Here is a 19,627-nt window from a genome sequence, read left to right as displayed (position 1 = left end):
AATGAAATAAACATTTGAATGCATCAGTCTGTGTGCAATGAATAAATATAATGTACAAGTTACACCTTTTGAATGCAATTACTGAAATAAATCAAGTTTTTCAAAATATTCTAATTTACTGGCGTTTACCTGTGTATATATATCTTAACCACGCCCCCCACTCCCACCTCCCGAAATCGGAGGTCTCAAGGTTGGCAAGTATGGTCAATATTGTCCCGCAGTAAGATGCTTTAATGTAGACTAATTGTGTACAAGTGAATGTCTTCAATCAACGTGAGAAGTGTAAGCATCAAAAATGACTTTTTTGGGGATTTTTATGGGTGCGTTCATTATTTGCGTTTTTTTTCCCCCATGACAAGCGTGCAACTCCTGTCTGTGACGTGCCGTTAAGCCACGCCCACATTGTCAATGTGTTCCTTCTGCAGGCATGAATATACCATCAGAGCTATGACATCATGATGCTGATAACTACCTTTGCACAGGCTGAACTGTAAATGTTGATGCGAGGAGGAGGAGGAGGAGGAAGAGGATGCGTTGGCTGTAGCCAGAGAAAAGAGCGAGTGCCCTCATCCACCTCTTCCTTCTTCCTACTCTGTGGTTCATTTCCCCTGCAGTGCCTCCTCCTCCACCTCCACCTCCTCCTCCTCCACCCCGCCAGGCTTTCTAGAACACTTTTGGCACGTGATGCACATCCTCTGCTTCACCTCGACTAGCCCAGGACAAGTACATGTGCACACTAGTGTTGGACAATATAGTACTAGTATCAGTCATAATCAATCTGGCGCCCTAGGCAAGATTTTAGGTGGCGCCCCCCCCCCACATCGGCAGTGAAGTGTATATACTCACAAGAACCCGAATAGCTTTGTCTTTGACCTTTTTTTTTTACTTACAACTATACCTAATATATAAAGGGGTGGAAAAGTGACTATTACCTGCAGGGCAAACATTAGCTAACCAGAAGGCAATAACAATGTAAACAAAAAACACCTGCTTAAAAGATCTAATACAAATGTCCCTGAGGAATGTAAGGTGGGAGTACTGTAATTACCTAACGTTACATTATTATTTTCCATAACAATTAAGCCCCCTCCACAATATTAACCCGACGTTAAAACAGAACTAGCTATTTATTGATTAGCAATTGCCGAATCATGTAACATTAGCTTAATGCTAAAAAGCCAGGTTACTATATCACATTCTGTAACAGACAAATAATTTCATGTAGGCTAACGTTACCTACCTGCTACCTCTGTCTTTTCTCGTTTCTCCTCTTCTTTTCTCTTTTTTCTTCCCTGGGCACCTGACAGTTTTGGCCGTTTTGACATCTTGTGTTGATTTTTTGATGTGGTGACGTCCAAAAAGAGTCATGATACGGGAAGGGAGGGGGCGCACCGTGCGGGGGGTGTAATGTTGTAACAAATAATATTTCTATTAAATAGGCTTTACTTTGCATTTTAATTAACGTGAGATTTTTTGTATTTAGAAATAATAGTAACAACTTTTTTTTTCTTTTTTTTTTCTCCAACATTTGTGGCACTGGCGTGGCGCCCCCTGATGGACGGCGCCCTTAGCATTTGCCTATACGGCCTATGCCACGGGCCGGCCCTGACTAGTATAGTATAGTAGTTATAGTATAGTACTACTATAGTATAGTTCAGGGGTCGGCAACCCGCGGCTCTTTAGCGCCGCCCTAGTGGCTCTCTGGAGCTTTTTAAAAAATGTATGAAAAATGGAAAAAGATGAGGGGGAAAAAAATCAATTTTTTGTTTTAATATGGTTTCTGTAGGAGGACAAACATGACACAAGCCTCCCTAATTGTTATAAAGCACACTGTTTGTATTAAACATGCCAGTATTTGGCGAGCGCCGTTTTGTCCTACTAATTTTGGCGGTCTTTGAACTCACCTTAGTTTGTTTACATGTATAACTTTCTCCGACTTTCTAGGACGTGTTTTATGCCACTTCTTTTGTCCACCGATTTTTTTATGTTGTGTGTGAATGCACAAAGGTGAGTTTTGTTGATGTTATTGACTTGTGTGGAGTGCTAATCAGACATATTTGGTCACTGCATGACTGCAAGCTAATCGATGCTAACATGCTATTTGGGCTAGCTATATGTACATATTGCATCATTATGCCTCATTTGTAGCTATATTTCAGCTCATTTAGTTTCCTTTAAGTCCTCTTAATTCAATTTATATCTCATGACACACTATCTGGATGTAATATGGCTTTTCATTTGTTGCGGCTCAAGACAGATTTGTTTTTGTATTTTTGGTCCAATATGGCTCTTTCAACATTTTGGGTTGCCGACCCCTGGTCTAGTTGTACGGTATAGTACTAGTATAGTATAGTTGTACGGTATAGTACTAGTATAGTATAGTTGTACGGTATAGTACTAGTATGGTATAGTTGTACGGTATAGTACTAGTATAGTATAGTTGTACGGTATAGTACTAGTATAGTATAGTTGTACCGTATAGTACTAGTATAGTATAGTTGTACCGCATAGTACTAGTATAGTATAGTTGTATTGTATAGTACTAGTATAGTATAGTTGTACGGTATAGTACTAGTATGGTATAGTTGTATGGTATAGTACTAGTGTAGTATAGTTGTACCGTATAGTACTAGTATAGTATAGTTGTACGGTATAGTACTAGTATAGTATAGTTGTACCGTATAGTACTAGTATAGTATAGTTGTATTGTATAGTACTAGTATAGTATAGTTGTACGGTATAGTACTAGTATGGTATAGTTGTATGGTATAGTACTAGTGTAGTATAGTTGTACCGTATAGTACTAGTATAATATAGTTGTATGGTATAGTACTAGTATTGTATAGTTGTACAATATAGTACTAGTATAGTATAGTTGTATTGTATAGTACTAGTGTAGTATAGTTGCACAATATAGTACTAGTATAGTATAGTTGTACGGTATAGTACTAGTATGGTATAGTTGTACGGTATAGTACTAGTATAGTTGCACGGTATAGTACTAGTATAGTATAGTTGTACGGTATAGTACTAGTATAGTATAGTTGTACCGTATAGTACTAGTATAGTATAGTTGTATTGTATAGTACTAGTATAGTATAGCTCTACGGTATAGTACTAGTATGGTATAGTTGTATGGTATAGTACTAGTGTAGTATAGTTGTACCGTATAGTACTAGTATAATATAGTTGTATGGTATAGTACTAGTATAGTATAGTTGCACGGTATAGTACTAGTATAGTATAGTTGTACGATATAGTACTAGTATAGTATAGTTGTACGGTATAGTACTAGTATAGTATAGTTGTGCGGTATAGTACTAGTATAGTATAGTTGTACGGTATAGTACTAGTATAGTATAGTTGTACGGTATAGTACTAGTATAGTATAGTTGTGCGGTATAGTACTAGTATGGTATAGTTGTACAGTATAGTATAGTTGTACGGTATAGTACTAGTATAGTATAGTTGTATTGTATAGTACTACTATAGTATAGTTGTACGGTATAGTACTAGTATAGTATAGTTGTACGGTATAGTACTAGTATAGTATAGTTGTACGGTATAATACTAGTATAGTATAGTTGTATTGTATAGTACTCGTGTAGTATAGTTGCACAATATAGTACTAGTATAGTATAGTTGTACGGTATAGTACTAGTATAGTATAGTTGTACCGTATAGTACTAGTATGGTATAGTTGTACGGTATATTACTAGTATAGTTGCACGGTATAGTATTAGCATAGTATAGTTGTACGGTATAGTAGTATAGTATAGTTGTACCGTATAGTACTAGTATAGTATAGTTGTATTGTATAGTACTAGTATAGTATAGTTGTACGGTATAGTACTAGTATGGTATAGTTGTATGGTATAGTACTAGTGTAGTATAGTTGTACCGTATAGTACTAGTATAATATAGTTGTATGGTATAGTACTAGTATTGTATAGTTGTACAATATAGTACTAGTATAGTATAGTTGTATTGTATAGTACTAGTGTAGTATAGTTGCACAATATAGTACTAGTATAGTATAGTTGTACGGTATGGTACTAGTATAGTATAGTTGTACGGTATAGTACTAGTATAGTATAGTTGTACGGTATAGTACTAGTATGGTATAGTTGTACAGTATAGTACTAGTATAGTTGCACGGTATAGTACTAGTATAGTATAGTTGTACCGTATAGTACTAGTATAGTATAGTTGTACCGCATAGTACTAGTATAGTATAGTTGTATTGTATAGTACTAGTATTGTATAGTTGTACAATATAGTACTAGTGTAGTATAGTTGTATGGTATAGTACTAGTGTAGTATAGTTGTACGGTATAGTGCTAGTATGGTATAGTTGTATGGTATAGTACGAGTGTAGTATAGTTGTACAGTATAGTACTAGTATAGTATAGTTGTACGGTATAGTACTAGTATGGTATAGTTGTACAGTATTGTACTAGTATAGTATAGTTGCACGGTATAGTACTAGTATAGTATAGTTGTACGGTATAGTACTAGTATAGTATAGTTGTACGGTATAGTACTAGTATAGTATAGTTGTACGGTATAGTACTAGTATAGTATAGTTGTACGGTATAGTACTAGTATGGTATAGTTGTACGGTATAGTACTAGTATAGTATAGTTGTGCGGTATAGTACTAGTATGGTATAGTTGTACAGTACAGTACAGTACAGTACAGTACAGTACAGTATAGTATAGTTGTATTGTATAGTACTAGTATAGTATAGTTGTACGGTATAGTACTAGTATAGTATAGTTGTACGGTATAGTACTAGTATAGTTGTACGGTATAGTACTAGTATGGTATAGTTGTATGATATAGTACTAGTATAGTATAGTTGTACGGTATAGTGCTAGTATTGTATAGTTGTACAATATAGTACTAGTATAGTATAGTTGTATGGTATAGTGCTAGTATTGTATAGTTGTACAATATAGTACTAGTATAGTATAGTTGTACAATATAGTACTAGTGTGGTATAGTTGTACGGTATAGTACTAGTATAGTATAGTTGTACCGTATAGTACTAGTATGGTATAGTTGTTCAATAATGTAGAGAATAATAGGTGTATAAATGACACAATATGTTACTGCATAGACTAATTAGGAGTCTTTGTTTGTTTACTTACTACTAAAAGACAAGTTGTCTATTTTATTTAAGGACTAAATGACAATAATAAACATATGTTTCATGTACACTAACATTTAATGCTATTTTTGTGTGGTCCCCTTTATTAAGAAAAGTACTGAAATGTATCGAAATACATTTTGGTACCGGTAACAAAATGTTGGTATCGACAGCCCTCGTGCAAACTATGGCTATTTTTGATGTGGTGGACATAACTGGGTTCTACTGCAGGTATTTGACGTGGTGGACATAACTGGGTTCTACTGCAGGTATTTGATGTGGTGGACATAACTGGGTTCTACTGCAGGTATTTGACGTGGTGGACATAACTGGGTTCTACTGCAGGTATTTGATGTGGTGGACATAACTGGGTTCTACTGCAGGTATTTGATGTGGTGGACATAACTGGGTTCTACTGCAGGTATTTGACGTGGTGGACATAACTGGGTTCTACTGCAGGTATTTGACGTGGTGGACATAACTGGGTTCTACTGCAGGTATTTGACGTGGTGGACATAACTGGGTTCTACTGCAGGTATTTGACGTGGTGGACATAACGGGGTTCCACTGCAGGTATTTGACGTGGTGGACATAACTGGGTTCTACTGCAGGTATTTGACGTGGTGGACATAACTGGGTTCTACTGCAGGTATTTGACGTGGTGGACATAACTGGGTTCTACTGCAGGTATTTGATGTGGTGGACATAACTGGGTTCTACTGCAGGTATTTGATGTGGTGGACATAACTGGGTTCTACTGCAGGTATTTGATGTGGTGGACATAACTGGGTTCTACTGCAGGTATTTGATGTGGTGGACATAACTGGGTTCTACTGCAGGTATTTGACATGGTGGACATAACGGGGTTCTTCTGTAGGTATTTGACGTGGTGGACATAACTGGGTTCTACTGCAGGTATTTGACATGGTGGACATAACTGGGTTCTACTGCAGGTATTTGACGTAGTGGACATAACTGGGTTCTACTGCAGGTATTTGACATGGTGGACATAACTGGGTTCTACTGCAGGTATTTGACGTAGTGGACATTACTGGGTTCTACTGCAGGTATTTGATGTGGTGGACATTACTGGGTTCTACTGCAGGTATTTGATGTGGTGGACATAACTGGGTTCTACTGCAGGTATTTGACGTGGTGGACATAACGGGGTTCCACTGCAGGTATTTGATGTGGTGGACATAACGGGGTTCCACTGCAGGCATTTGATGTGGTGGACATAACTGGGTTCTACTGCAGGTATTTGATGTGGTGGACATAACTGGGTTCCACTGCAGGTATTTGATGTGGTGGACATAACTGGGTTCCACTGCAGGTATTTGACGTGGTGGACATAACTGGGTTCTACTGCAGGTATTTGACGTGGTGGACATAACTGGGTTCTACTGCAGGTATTTGACGTGGTGGACATAACTGGGTTCTACTGCAGGTGTTTGACGTGGTGGACATAACTGGGTTCTACTGCAGGTATTTGATGTGGTGGACATAACTGGGTTCTACTGCAGGTATTTGACATGGTGGACATAACGGGGTTCTTCTGTAGGTATTTGACGTGGTGGACATAACGGGGTTCCACTGCAGGTCACAGGTGAAGTGACGGAGGGTTCAGTGGGTGAAGTGTCAGCACTCTGAGTGTTGGTTGGCATTGATATTGGACATGAACTTGTCCACTTAATGATTTGTGTCTTGCAAGGTTCCCTGCTGTGATGCCGGTGGCTGCAAGAACAAAGAACTCAGCATGCTTGTCACATCTCTCGCTCTATTTCGGTTTGCTTTCTTCTTCTTTAACCTCCTCCCACTTCCTCTCTCCTACAGAGCAATTACTGGAGTTCATGCATCAACTGCCGGCCTTCGCCAACATGACCATGTCCGTGCGGCGGGAGCTCTGTGCCGTCATGGTGTTCGCCGTGGTGGAGCGCGCCGGAACCATTGTTCTCAACGATGGCGAGGAGGTGCGTCCTTCTTTTACACACACTCGGCCAGACTTTGCTCTAAATGCGTTGAATGCACGTCTCTGCGGAGGCCTCACCTCTCGCGCCACTGAATCTTCTCCCATTTGATGTATTTGACGCTCTATTAAACCTGAATGGCGATTGTCCCGTGACGCCGGGTCCTCCTCCTTAGAACCCTCCGGCGACTGCAGCAGGCGTCCTTTTTTTTCTCTTTGGCCGAGATGCGACACCACTTTGAAAGAAGACCATTTGAAAGTGTTTGGCCCAACAATGGAGAGGAGAACATCGCCTCTAAGGCAGGCCCGGGCAATTATTTTTGACTCGGGGGGCCAAATTTAGAGAAAAAAACGTGTCTGGGGGCCATTATATCTGATTTTTAGGAAGACTAACACAAACCTCACAATAATGTCTGATTGAATGCTAAAACTTTATGACAGACAGCCTTAAAATGTTCTATTTTTCTATTAAATAAGACACCCAGAATGTACAAACCCCGTTTCCATATGAGTTGGGAAATTGTGTTACATGTAAATATAAACGGAATAATTTGCAAATCATTTTCAACCCATATTCAATTAAATGCACTACAAAGACAACATATTTGATGTTCAAACTACTTTTTTGCAAATAATCATGAACTTTAGAATTTGATGCCAGCAACACGTGACAAAGAAGTTGGGAAAGGTGGCAATAAATACTGATAAAGTTGAGGAATGCTCATCAAAGACTTATTTGGAACATCCCACAGGCGTGCAGGCTAATTGGGAACAGGTGGGTGCCATGATTGGGTATAAAAACAGCTTCCCGAAAAAATGCTCAGTCTTTCACAAGAAAGGATGGGGCGAGGTACACCCCTTTGTCCACAACTGCGTGAGCAAATAGTCAAACAGTTTAAGAACAACGTTTCTCAAAGTGCAATTGCAAAAAATTGAGGGATTTCAACATCTACGCTCCATAATATCATCAAAAGGTTCAGAGAATCTGGAGAAATCACTCCACTCAGACGGCACTGTATCAAAAACCGACATCAATCTCTAAAGGATATCACCACATTGGCTCAAAAACACTTCAGAAAACCATCGTCAGTAACTACAGTTGGTCGCTACATCTGTAAGTGCGAGTTAATGCTCTACTATGCAAAGCGAAAGCCATTTATCAACAACACCCAGAAACGTCGCCGGCTTCTCTGGGCCCGAGATCATCTAAGATGGACTCATGCAAAGTGGAAAAGTGTTCAGTGGTCTGACGAGTCCACATTTCAAATTGTTTTTGGAAACTGTGGACGTCGTGTCCTCCGGACCAAAGAGGAAAAGAACCATCCGGATTGTTATAGGTGCAAAGTGTAAAAGGCAGCATGTGTGATGGTATGGGGGTGTATTAGTGCCCAAGACATGGGTAACTTACACATCTGTGAAGGCACCATTAATGCTGAAAGGTACATACAGGTTTTTGCCATCTAAGCGCCGTCTTTTTCATGGACGCCCCTGCTTATTTCAGCAAGACAATGCCAAGCCACATTCAGCACATGTTACAACAGCGTGGCTTCGTAAAAAAAAAAAAAAGAGTGGGGGTACTTTCCTGGCCCGCCTGCAGTCCAGACCTGTCTCCCATTGAAAATGTGTGGCGCATTATGAAGCGTAAAATAGCACAACGGAGACCCCCGGACTGTTAAACGACTGAAGCTCTACATAAAACAAGAATGGGAAAGAATTCCACTTTCAAAGCTTCAACAATTAGTTTCCTCAGTTCCCAATCGTTTATTGAGTGTTGTTAAAAGGAAAGGCCATGTAACACAGTGGTGAACATGCCCTTTCCCAACTTATGAGTTTGAACATCAAATATGTTGTCTTTGTAGTACATTCAATTGAATATGGGTTGAAAAGGATTTGCAAATATTCCGTTTATATTTACATCTAACTTAATTTCCCAACTCATATGGAAACGGGGTTTGTAAGTACATACATATATGTATATATCCCGTAAGGAACAAGCGGTAGAAAATGGATGTATATATATATATATATATATATACGAAAAGAATACCTACCGGAATCAATAAAAGACTATCGATGCTGTCATCTAGCAAAGCTGAATTTGACCAAGCAACCCCCCCGTACCAAAAAGCCCTTGATGAAAGCGGATACAATTTCACCCTCACCTATGAACCCACGCCAGGAAACCAGCCAAAAAAGAACAGAAAACGAAACGACATCATCTGGTACAACCCCCCATACAGCAAAAACGTCTCAACTAACATTGGACACAAATTCCTCAATCTGATTGACAAACACTTTCCCAAAGACAACACCCTAAGAAAAGTATTCAACAAGAACAACATTAAATTGAGCTACAGCTGCATGATCAATATACGACAAATCATCTCAAACCACAACAAAACAATTGCAAATGAGCCGTCGGCCCCCGGACAGAGCGACTCCAAAACCAACAAAGGCTGTAACTGTCGAAAGAAACCTGATTGCCCTCTCAACGGGGGGTGCTTACAAACATCAGTTGTCTACCAATCTAAGGTAATACGCAAGGACATTAACACATCCGACACATATGTAGGATTAACCGAGGGAGAATTCAAAACCAGATGGAACAATCACAAGGCTTCTTTCAGGAACAAAAACCTGCGAAATACCACAGAACTCAGCAAACACATTTGGGACCTCAAAGACAATAATGTTGAATATTCAATAACATGGCAAATTCTTGCATCCAGCACACCTTACAATAGTGGTAATAAAAGATGCAACCTATGCTTGAAAGAGAAACTGTTTATTATTTACCGTCCAGACCTGTCATCCCTCAACAAGCGCAGCGAAATTGTAACAGCATGCCGCCACAGACGGAAACACCTCCTAGGTAACACATGAGCCAATCACCACGCCCCTACGCCAGCCTGTACCCACCCACTCTGTGCCCTATACAAACCATGATATGCGAATGCTCCCATTAAAATCTCCTGATGATTGAGGGTACCCCTCATGAAACAGGCCTGTAGAGATGAAATAGTCTTGTGATTTTTTTCCCCACACATACATATATATATATATATATATATATATATATAAATCAGACATGATGTTTACGTCTCCAGCTGGACTCGTGGTCAGTCATCCTGAATGGCTCGGTGGAGGTGACGTACCCTGATGGGCGGACAGAGATTCTGTGCATGGGGAACAGCTTTGGGGTGTCGCCAACCATGGAGAAGGAGTACATGAAGGGCGCCATGAAGACCAAGGTGGACGACTGCCAGGTAAGAGTCTCCTTCACGTGCCACAAAACACAGCTGCTATGGAGGTGGTCTACATGCCTCTCTTTAATAGCTGAGGTTAATGTTCTCACTCGGGCGTGCTTCGGGGCTCCATGTTGACAGTGTGACGCCCTCCAGGGGGAGAACTAATGCTCCATTGTCAAAGCACCGTCGGCCTGACCTCTCTTCTTTGACAAAAACCCTGAATCTGACGTTGAGCCTCACTCACGCCGGTGACAGAATATTAAATATCTTCTCTTCTTCTCTAGTTTGTGTGCATCGCCCAGCAGGACTACTGCTGCATCCTCAACCAGGTGGAGAAGAACATGCAGAAAGTGGAAGAAGAAGGCGAGATCGTCATGGTGAAGGAGCACCGAGAACTGGACCGCACCGGGACCAGGAAAGGACACATTGTCATAAAGGTGAGTCCGTAAGACGTACTCCTTGCTCAACTGGGGTCATTCCTCACACCACGATGTTTGGTCTCAGGGCACATCGGAGCGTCTCACCATGCACCTGGTGGAGGAACACTCCGTGGTGGACCCTACCTACATCGAGGACTTCCTGTTGACCTACAGGACTTTCCTCTCCAGCCCTATGGTCGTGGGCAAGAAGCTCTTGGAGTGGTTCCATGACCCAAGTCTCAGGGACAAGGTATGGACGTTTTCTGTGTGTAGGTATTGTATACACAAATGTGTCAAAATCTAATGTACAAAATGTTTCTTTATGTATTTAAATTAATCCTTTTTAGGGCCTTTTTATGCATTTGTAAATGACCAGGTGCTCTATGAAGTTTTTTGTTTTTTTTTATAGAGGGAAAAATTTACAAAATATTTTTTTATGTATTTAAATTAATCCTTTTTAGGGCCTTTTTATGCATTTGTAAATGACCAGGTGCTCTATGATTTTTTTTTTTTTTTTTATATAGAGGAAAAAATGTACAAAATGTTTTTATGTATTTAAATTAATCCTTTTTAGGGCCTTTTTATGCATTTGTAAATGACCAGGTGCTCTATGAAGTTTTTTTGTTTTTTTTTATAGAGGAAAAAATGTACAAAATGTTTTTCTATGTATTTAAATTAATCCTTTTTAGGGCCTTTTTACGCATTTGTAAATGACCAGGTGCTCTATGATTTTTTTTGTTTTTTTTTATAGAGGAAAAAATGTACAAAATGTTTTTTTATGTATTTAAATTAATCCTTTTTAGGGTCTTTTTATGCATTTGTAAATGACCAGGTGCTCTATGAATTTTTTATTTATTTTTTTATAGAGGAAAAAATTTACAAAATGTTTTTTTATGTATTTAAATTAATCCTTTTTAGGGCCTTTTTATGCATTTGTAAATGACCAGGTGCTCTATGAATTTTTTTATTTTTTTTTTATAGAGGAAAAAATGTACAAAATATTTTTTTATGTATTTAAATTAATCCTTTTTAGGGCCTTTTTATGCATTTGTAAATGACCAGGTGCTCTATGATTTTTTTTTTTTTTTTTTTTTTATAGAGGAAAAAATGTACAAAATGTTTTTCTATGTATTTAAATTAATCCTTTTTAGGGCTTTTTTATGCATTTGTAAATGACCAGGTGCTCTATGAATTTTTTTTTTTTTTTTTATAGAGGAAAAAATGTACAAAATGTTTTTTTATGTATTTAAATTAATCCTTTTTAGGGCCTTTTTATGCATTTGTAAATGACCAGGTGCTCTATGAATTTTTTAATTTTTTTTTATAGAGGAAAAAATGTACAAAATGTTTTTTTATGTATTTAAATTAATCCTTTTTAGGGCCTTTTTATGCATTTGTAAATGACCAGGTGCTCTATGAATTTTTTTTTTTTTTTTATAGAGGAAAAAATGTACAAAATGTTTTTTTATGTATTTAAATTAGTCCTTTTTAGGGCCTTTTTATGCATTTGTAAATGACCAGGTGCTCTATGAATTTTTTTATTTTTTTTTTATAGAGGAAAAAATGTACATGTTTTTTTATGTATTTAAATTATTCCTTTTTAGGGCCTTTTTATGCATTTGTAAATGACCAGGTGCTCTATAAAGTTTTTTGGTTTTTTTTATAGAAGAAAAAATGTACAAAATATTTTTTTATGTATTTAAATTAATCTTTTTTAGGGCCTTTTTATGCATTTGTAAATGACCAGGTGCTCTATGAATTTTTTTTTTTTTTTATAGAGGAAAAAATGTACAACATGTTTTTTTTATGTATTTAAATTAATCATTTTTAGGGCCTTTTTATGCATTTGTAAATGACCAGGTGCTCTATAAAGTTTTTTTTCTTTTTTTTTATAGAGGAAAAAATGTACAAAATGTTTTTTTATGTATTTAAATTAATCCTTTTTAGGGCCTTTTTATTCATTTGTAAATGACCAGGTGCTCTATGAAGTTTTTTTTTTTTTTATAGAGGAAAAAATGTACAAAATATTTTTTTATGTATTTAAATTAATCCTTTTTAGGGCCTTTTTATGCATTTGTAAATGACCAGGTGCTCTATGAATTTTTTTATTTTTTTTTATAGAGGAAAAAATGTACAAAATGTTTTTTTATCTATTTAAATTAATCATTTTTAGGGCCTTTTTATGCATTTGTAAATGACCAGGTGCTCTATGAATTTTTTATTTTTTTTTATAGAGGAAAAAATGTAAAACATGTTTTTTTATGTATTTAAATTAATCCTTTTTAGGGCCTTTTTATGCATTTGTAAATGACCAGGTGCTCTATAAAGTTTTTTGTTTTTTTTATAGAGGAAAAAATGTACAAAATGCTTTTCTATGTATTTAAATTAATCCTTTTTAGGGCCTTTTTATGCATTTGTAAATGACCAGGTGCTCTATGAATTTTTAATTTTTTTTTATAGAGGAAAAAATGTACAAAATGTTTTTTTATTTATTTAAATTAATCCTTTTTAGGGCCTTTTTATGCATTTGTAAATGACCAGGTGCTCTATGAATTTTTTTATTTTTTTTTTATAGAGGAAAAAATGTACAAAATGTTTTTTTATGTATTTAAATTAATCCTTTTTAGGGCCTTTTTATGCATTTGTAAATGACCAGGTGCTCTATGAATTTTTTTTTTTTTTTTATAGAGGAAAAAATGTACAAAATGTTTTTTTATGTATTTAAATTAGTCCTTTTTAGGGCCTTTTTATGCATTTGTAAATGACCAGGTGCTCTATGAATTTTTTTATTTTTTTTTTATAGAGGAAAAAATGTACATGTTTTTTTATGTATTTAAATTATTCCTTTTTAGGGCCTTTTTATGCATTTGTAAATGACCAGGTGCTCTATAAAGTTTTTAGGTTTTTTTTATAGAAGAAAAAATGTACAAAATATTTTTTTATGTATTTAAATTAATCTTTTTTAGGGCCTTTTTATGCATTTGTAAATGACCAGGTGCTCTATGAATTATTTTTTTTTTTTATAGAGGAAAAAATGTACATGTTTTTTTTATGTATTTAAATTAATCATTTTTAGGGCCTTTTTATGCATTTGTAAATGACCAGGTGCTCTATAAAGTTTTTTTTCTTTTTTTTTATAGAGGAAAAAATGTACAAAATGTTTTTTTATGTATTTAAATTAATCCTTTTTAGGGCCTTTTTATTCATTTGTAAATGACCAGGTGCTCTATGAAGTTTTTTTTTTTTTTTATAGAGGAAAAAATGTACAAAATATTTTTTTATGTATTTAAATTAATCCTTTTTAGGGCCTTTTTATGCATTTGTAAATGACCAGGTGCTCTATGAAATTTTTTTTTTTTTTTTATAGAGGAAAAAATGTACAAAATGTTTTTTTATCTATTTAAATTAATCATTTTTAGGGCCTTTTTATGCATTTGTAAATGACCAGGTGCTCTATGAATTTTTTATTTTTTTTTATAGAGGAAAAAATGTAAAACATGTTTTTTTATGTATTTAAATTATTCCTTTTTAGGGCCTTTTTATGCATTTGTAAATGACCAGGTGCTCTATAAAGTTTTTTGTTTTTTTTATAGAGGAAAAAATGTACAAAATGTTTTTTTATGTATTTAAATTAATCCTTTTTAGGGCCTTTTTATGCATTTGTAAATGACCAGGTGCTCTATGAAATTTTTTTTTTTTATATAGAGGAAAAAATGTACAAAATGTTTTTTAATGTATTTAAATTAATCCTTTTTAGGGCCTTTTTATGCATTTGTAAATGACCAGGTGCTCTATGAATTTTTTTGTTTTTATATATAGAGGAAAAAATGTACAAAATGTTTTTTTATGTATTTAAATCAATCCTTTTTAGGGCCTTTTTATGCATTTGTAAATGACCAGGTACTCTATGAATTTTTTTATTTTTTTTATAGAGGAAAAAATATACAACATGTTTTTTTATGTATTTAAATTATTCCTTTTTAGGGCCTTTTTATGCATTTGTAAATGACCAGGTGCTCTATGAATTTTATTTTTTTTTATAGAGGAAAAAATGTACAAAATGTTTTTTTATGTATTTAAATTAATCCTTTTTAGGGCCTTTTTATGCATTTGTAAATGACCAGGTGCTCTATGAATTTTTTTTTTTTTTATAGAGGAAAAAATGTACAAAATGTTTTTGTATGTATTTAAATTAATCCTTTTTAGGGCCTTTTTATGCATTTGTAAATGACCAGGTGCTCTATGAATTTTTTTTTTTTTTTTATAGAGGAAATAATGTATAAAATGTTTTTTTATGTATTTAAATTAGTCCTTTTTAGGGCCTTTTTATGCATTTGTAAATGACCAGGTGCTCTATGAATTTTTAATTTTTTTTTATAGAGGAAAAAATGTAAAACATGTTTTTTTATGTATTTAAATTATTCCTTTTTAGGGCCTTTTTATGCATTTGTAAATGACCAGGTGCTCTATGAATTTTTTTTTTTTTTATAGAGGAAAAAATGTACAAAATGTTTTTTTATGTATTTAAATTAATCCTTTTTAGGGCCTTTTTATGCATTTGTAAATGATCAGGTGCTCTATGAATTTTTTTATTTTTTTTTATAGAGGAAAAAATGTACAAAATGTTTTTTTTATGTATTTAAATTAATCCTTTTTAGGGCCTTTTTATGCATTTGTAAATGACCAGGTGCTCTATGAATTATTTTTTTTTTTTTTTTATAGAGAAAAAAATGTACAACATGTTTTTTTATGTATTTAAATTATTCCTTTTTAGGGCCTTTTTATGCATTTGTAAATGACCAGGTGCTCTATAAAGTTTTTGTTTTTTTTTATAGAAGAAAAAATTTATAAAATGTTTTTTTTATGTATTTAAATTAATCCTTTTTAGGGCCTTTTTATGCATTTGTAAATGACCAGGTGCTCTATGAATTTTTTTTTTTTTTTATAGAGGAAAAAATGTACAACATGTTTTTTTTATGTATTTAAATTAATCATTTTTAGGGCCTTTTTATGCATTTGTAAATGACCAGGTGTTCTATGATTTTTTTTTTTTTTTATAGAGGAAAAAATGTACATGTTTTTTTATGTATTTAAAGTATTCCTTTTTAGGGCCTTTTTATGCATTTGTAAATGACCAGGTGCTCTATAAAGTTTTTTTGTTTTTTTTTATAGAGGAAAAAATGTACAAAATGTTTTTTTCTGTATTTAAATTAATCCTTTTTAGGGCCTTTTTATGCATTTGTAAATGACCAGGTGCTCTATGAAGTTTTTTGGGTTTTTTTTATAGAGGAAAAAATGTACAAAATGTTTTTCTATGTATTTAAATTAATCCTTTTTAGGGCCTTTTTATGCATTTGTAAATGACCAGGTGCTCTATGAATTTTTTATTTTTTTTTATAGAGGAAAAAATTTACAAAATGTTTTTTTATGTATTTAAATCAATCCTTTTTAGGGCCTTTTTATGCATTTGTAAATGACCAGGTGCTCTATGAAGTTTTGTTTTGTTTTTTTATAGAGGAAAAAATGTACAAAATGTTTTTCTATGTATTTAAATTAATCCTTTTTAGGGCCTTTTTATGCATTTGTAAATGACCAGGTGCTCTATGAAGTTTTGTTTTGTTTTTTTATAGAGGAAAAAATGTACAAAATGTTTTTCTATGTATTTAAATTAATCCTTTTTAGGGCCTTTTTATGCATTTGTAAATGACCAGGTGCTCTATGAAGTTGTTGTTGTTTTTTATAGAGGACAAAATGTACAAAATATTTTTTTATGTATTTAAATTAATCCTTTTTAGGGCCTTTTTATGCATTTGTAAATGACCAGGTGCTCTATGAATTTTTTTTTTTTTTATAGAGGAAAAAATTTACAAAATGTTTTTTTGTGTATTTAAATTAATCCTTTTTAGGGCTTTTTTATGCATTTGTAAATGACCAGGTGCTCTATGAAGTTTTTTTTTTTTTTATAGAGGAAAGAATGTACGAAATGTTTATTTATGTATTTAAATTAATCCTTTTTAGGGCCTTTTTATGCATTTGTAAATGACCAGGTGCTCTATGAATTTTTTATTTTTTTTTATACAGGAAAAAATGTACAAAATGTTTTTTTATGTATTTAAATTAATCCTTTTTAGGGCCTTTTTATGCATTTGTAAATGACCAGGTGCTCTATAAAGTTTTTTTTTTTTTTATAGAGGAAAAAATGTACAAAATGTTTTTTTATGTATTTAAATTCATCCTCTTTAGGGCCTTTTTATGCATTTGTAAATGACCAGGTGCTGTATGAATTTTTTATTTTTTTTTATAGAGGAAAAAATGTACAACATGTTTTTTTATGTATTTAAATTATTCCTTTTTAGGGCCTTTTTATGCATTTGTAAATGACCAGGTGCTCTATAAAGTTTTGTTTTGTTTTTATAGAGGAAAAAATGTACAAAATGTTTTTCTATGTATTTAAATTAATCCTTTTTAGGGCCTTTTTATGCATTTGTAAATGACCAGGTGCTCTATGAATTTTTTATTTTTTTTTAATAGAGGAAAAAATGTACAACATGTTTTTTTATGTATTTAAATTATTCCATTTTAGGGCCTTTTTATGCATTTGTAAATGACCAGGTGCTCTATGAAGTTGTTGTTTTTTTATAGAGGACAAAATGTACAAAATATTTTTTTATGTATTTAAATTAATCCTTTTTAGGGCCTTTTTATGCATTTGTAAATGACCAGGTGCTCTATGAATTTTATTTTTTTTTATAGAGGAAAAAATGTACAACATGTTTTTTTTATGTATTTAAATTAATCATTTTGAGGGCCTTTTTATGCATTTGTAAATGACCAGGTGCTCTATAAAGTTTTTTTTGTTTTTTTTATAGAGGAAAAAATGTACAAAATGTTTTTTTATGTATTTAAATTAATCCTTTTTAGGGCCTTTTTATTCATTTGTAAATGACCAGGTGCTCTATGAAGTTTTTTTTTTTTTTTTTATAGAGGAAAAAATGTACAAAATATTTTTTATGTATTTAAATTAATCCTTTTTAGGGCCTTTTTATGCATTTGTAAATGACCAGGTGCTCTATGAATTTTTTTTTTTTTTTATAGAGGAAAAAATGTACAAAATATTTTTTTATGTATTTAAATTAATCCTTTTTAGGGCCTTTTTATGCATTTGTAAATGACCAGGTGCTCTATGAATTTTTTTTTTTTTTTTTTTATAGAGGAAAAAATGTACAAAATGTTTTTTTATCTATTTAAATTAATCATTTTTAGGGCCTTTTTATGCATTTGTAAATGACCAGGTGCTCTATGAATTTTTTATTTTTTTTTATAGAGGAAAAAATGTAAAACATGTTTTTTTATGTATTTAAATTATTCCTTTTTAGGGCCTTTTTATGCATTTGTAAATGACCAGGTGCTCTATAAAGTTTTTTTTTTTTTTTTTATAGAGGAAAAAATGTACAAAATGTTTTTTTATGTATTTAAATTAATCCTTTTTAGGGCCTTTTTATGCATTTGTAAATGACCAGGTGCTCTATGATTTTTTTTTTTTTTTTTATAGAGGAAAAAATGTACAAAATGTTTTTTAATGTATTTAAATTAATCCTTTTTAGGGCCTTTTTATGCATTTGTAAATGACCAGGTGCTCTATGATTTTTTTTTTTTTTTATATATAGAGGAAAAAATGTACAAAATGTTTTTTTATGTATTTAAATCAATCCTTTTTAGGGCCTTTTTATGCATTTGTAAATGACCAGGTGCTCTATGAATTTTTTATTTTTTTTTATAGAGGAAAAAATGTAAAACATGTTTTTTTATGTATTTAAATTATTCCTTTTTAGGGCCTTTTTATGCATTTGTAAATGACCAGGTGCTCTATAAAGTTTTTTTTTTTTTTTTTATAGAGGAAAAAATGTACAAAATGTTTTTTTATGTATTTAAATTAATCCTTTTTAGGGCCTTTTTATGCATTTGTAAATGACCAGGTGCTCTATGATTCTTTTTTTTTTTTTATAGAGGAAAAAATGTACAAAATGTTTTTTAATGTATTTAAATTAATCCTTTTTAGGGCCTTTTTATGCATTTGTAAATGACCAGGTGCTCTATGATTTTTTTTTTTTTTTATATATATAGAGGAAAAAATGTACAAAATGTTTTTTTATGTATTTAAATCAATCCTTTTTAGGGCCTTTTTATGCATTTGTAAATGACCAGGTGCTCTATGAATTTTTTTTTTTATATATATATATAGAGGAAAAAATGTACAAAATGTTTTTTTATGTATTTAAATCAATCCTTTTTAGGGCCTTTTTATGCATTTGTAAATGACCAGGTGCTCTATGATTTTTTTTTTTTTTCTTTTATAGAGGAAAAAATGTACAACATGTTTTTTTATGTATTTAAATTATTCCTTTTTAGGGCCTTTTTATGCATTTGTAAATGACCAGGTGCTCTATAAAGTTTTTTGTTTTTTTTTTATAGAGGAAAAAATGTACAAAAGTTTTTTTATGTATTTAAATTAATCCTTTTTAGGGCCTTTTTATGCATTTGTAAATGACCAGGTGCTCTATGAATTTTTTTTTTTTTTCGAGGAAAAAATGTACAAAATGTTTTTGTATGTATTTAAATTAATCCTTTTTAGGGCCTTTTTATGCATTTGTAAATGACCAGGTGCTCTATGAAGTTTTTTTTTTTTATTTTATAGAGGAAAAAATGTACAAAATGTTTTTTTATGTATTTAAATTAGTCCTTTTTAGGGCCTTTTTATGCATTTGTAAATGACCAGGTGCTCTATGAATTTTTAATTTTTTTTTATAGAGGAAAAAATGTAAAACATGTTTTTTTATGTATT

At 33.0% G+C, this 19,627-nt stretch overlaps 1 protein-coding gene across 10 annotated transcripts in view; it reads left to right on the top strand.

Annotated features, from left to right (window-relative positions):
• rapgef2b (Rap guanine nucleotide exchange factor 2b) overlaps window positions 1-19,627 on the top strand; it is a 473,745-nt gene that overhangs the window by 367,527 nt on the left and 86,591 nt on the right. For all 10 annotated transcript variants that reach the window (XR_009816924.1, XM_061976533.1, XM_061976532.1 and 7 more), the window contains 4 exons: window positions 6,986-7,122; window positions 10,226-10,384; window positions 10,651-10,803; window positions 10,871-11,035. Coding sequence is in view for 9 of the 10 variants with exons in the window: in XM_061976533.1 (XP_061832517.1) it covers window positions 6,986-7,122; window positions 10,226-10,384; window positions 10,651-10,803; window positions 10,871-11,035 (614 nt within the window). In the remaining variant the exon portion in view is untranslated. The remainder of the gene's footprint in view (window positions 1-6,985; window positions 7,123-10,225; window positions 10,385-10,650; window positions 10,804-10,870; window positions 11,036-19,627) is intronic.

This window comes from Nerophis lumbriciformis, linkage group LG16, assembly GCF_033978685.3.
Source record: "Nerophis lumbriciformis linkage group LG16, RoL_Nlum_v2.1, whole genome shotgun sequence".
In the NCBI taxonomy this organism is placed as follows: domain Eukaryota; kingdom Metazoa; phylum Chordata; class Actinopteri; order Syngnathiformes; family Syngnathidae; genus Nerophis; species Nerophis lumbriciformis.
Note: the sequence above shows the minus strand (reverse complement) of the source record. Positions and strands in the feature narration are given on the sequence as shown.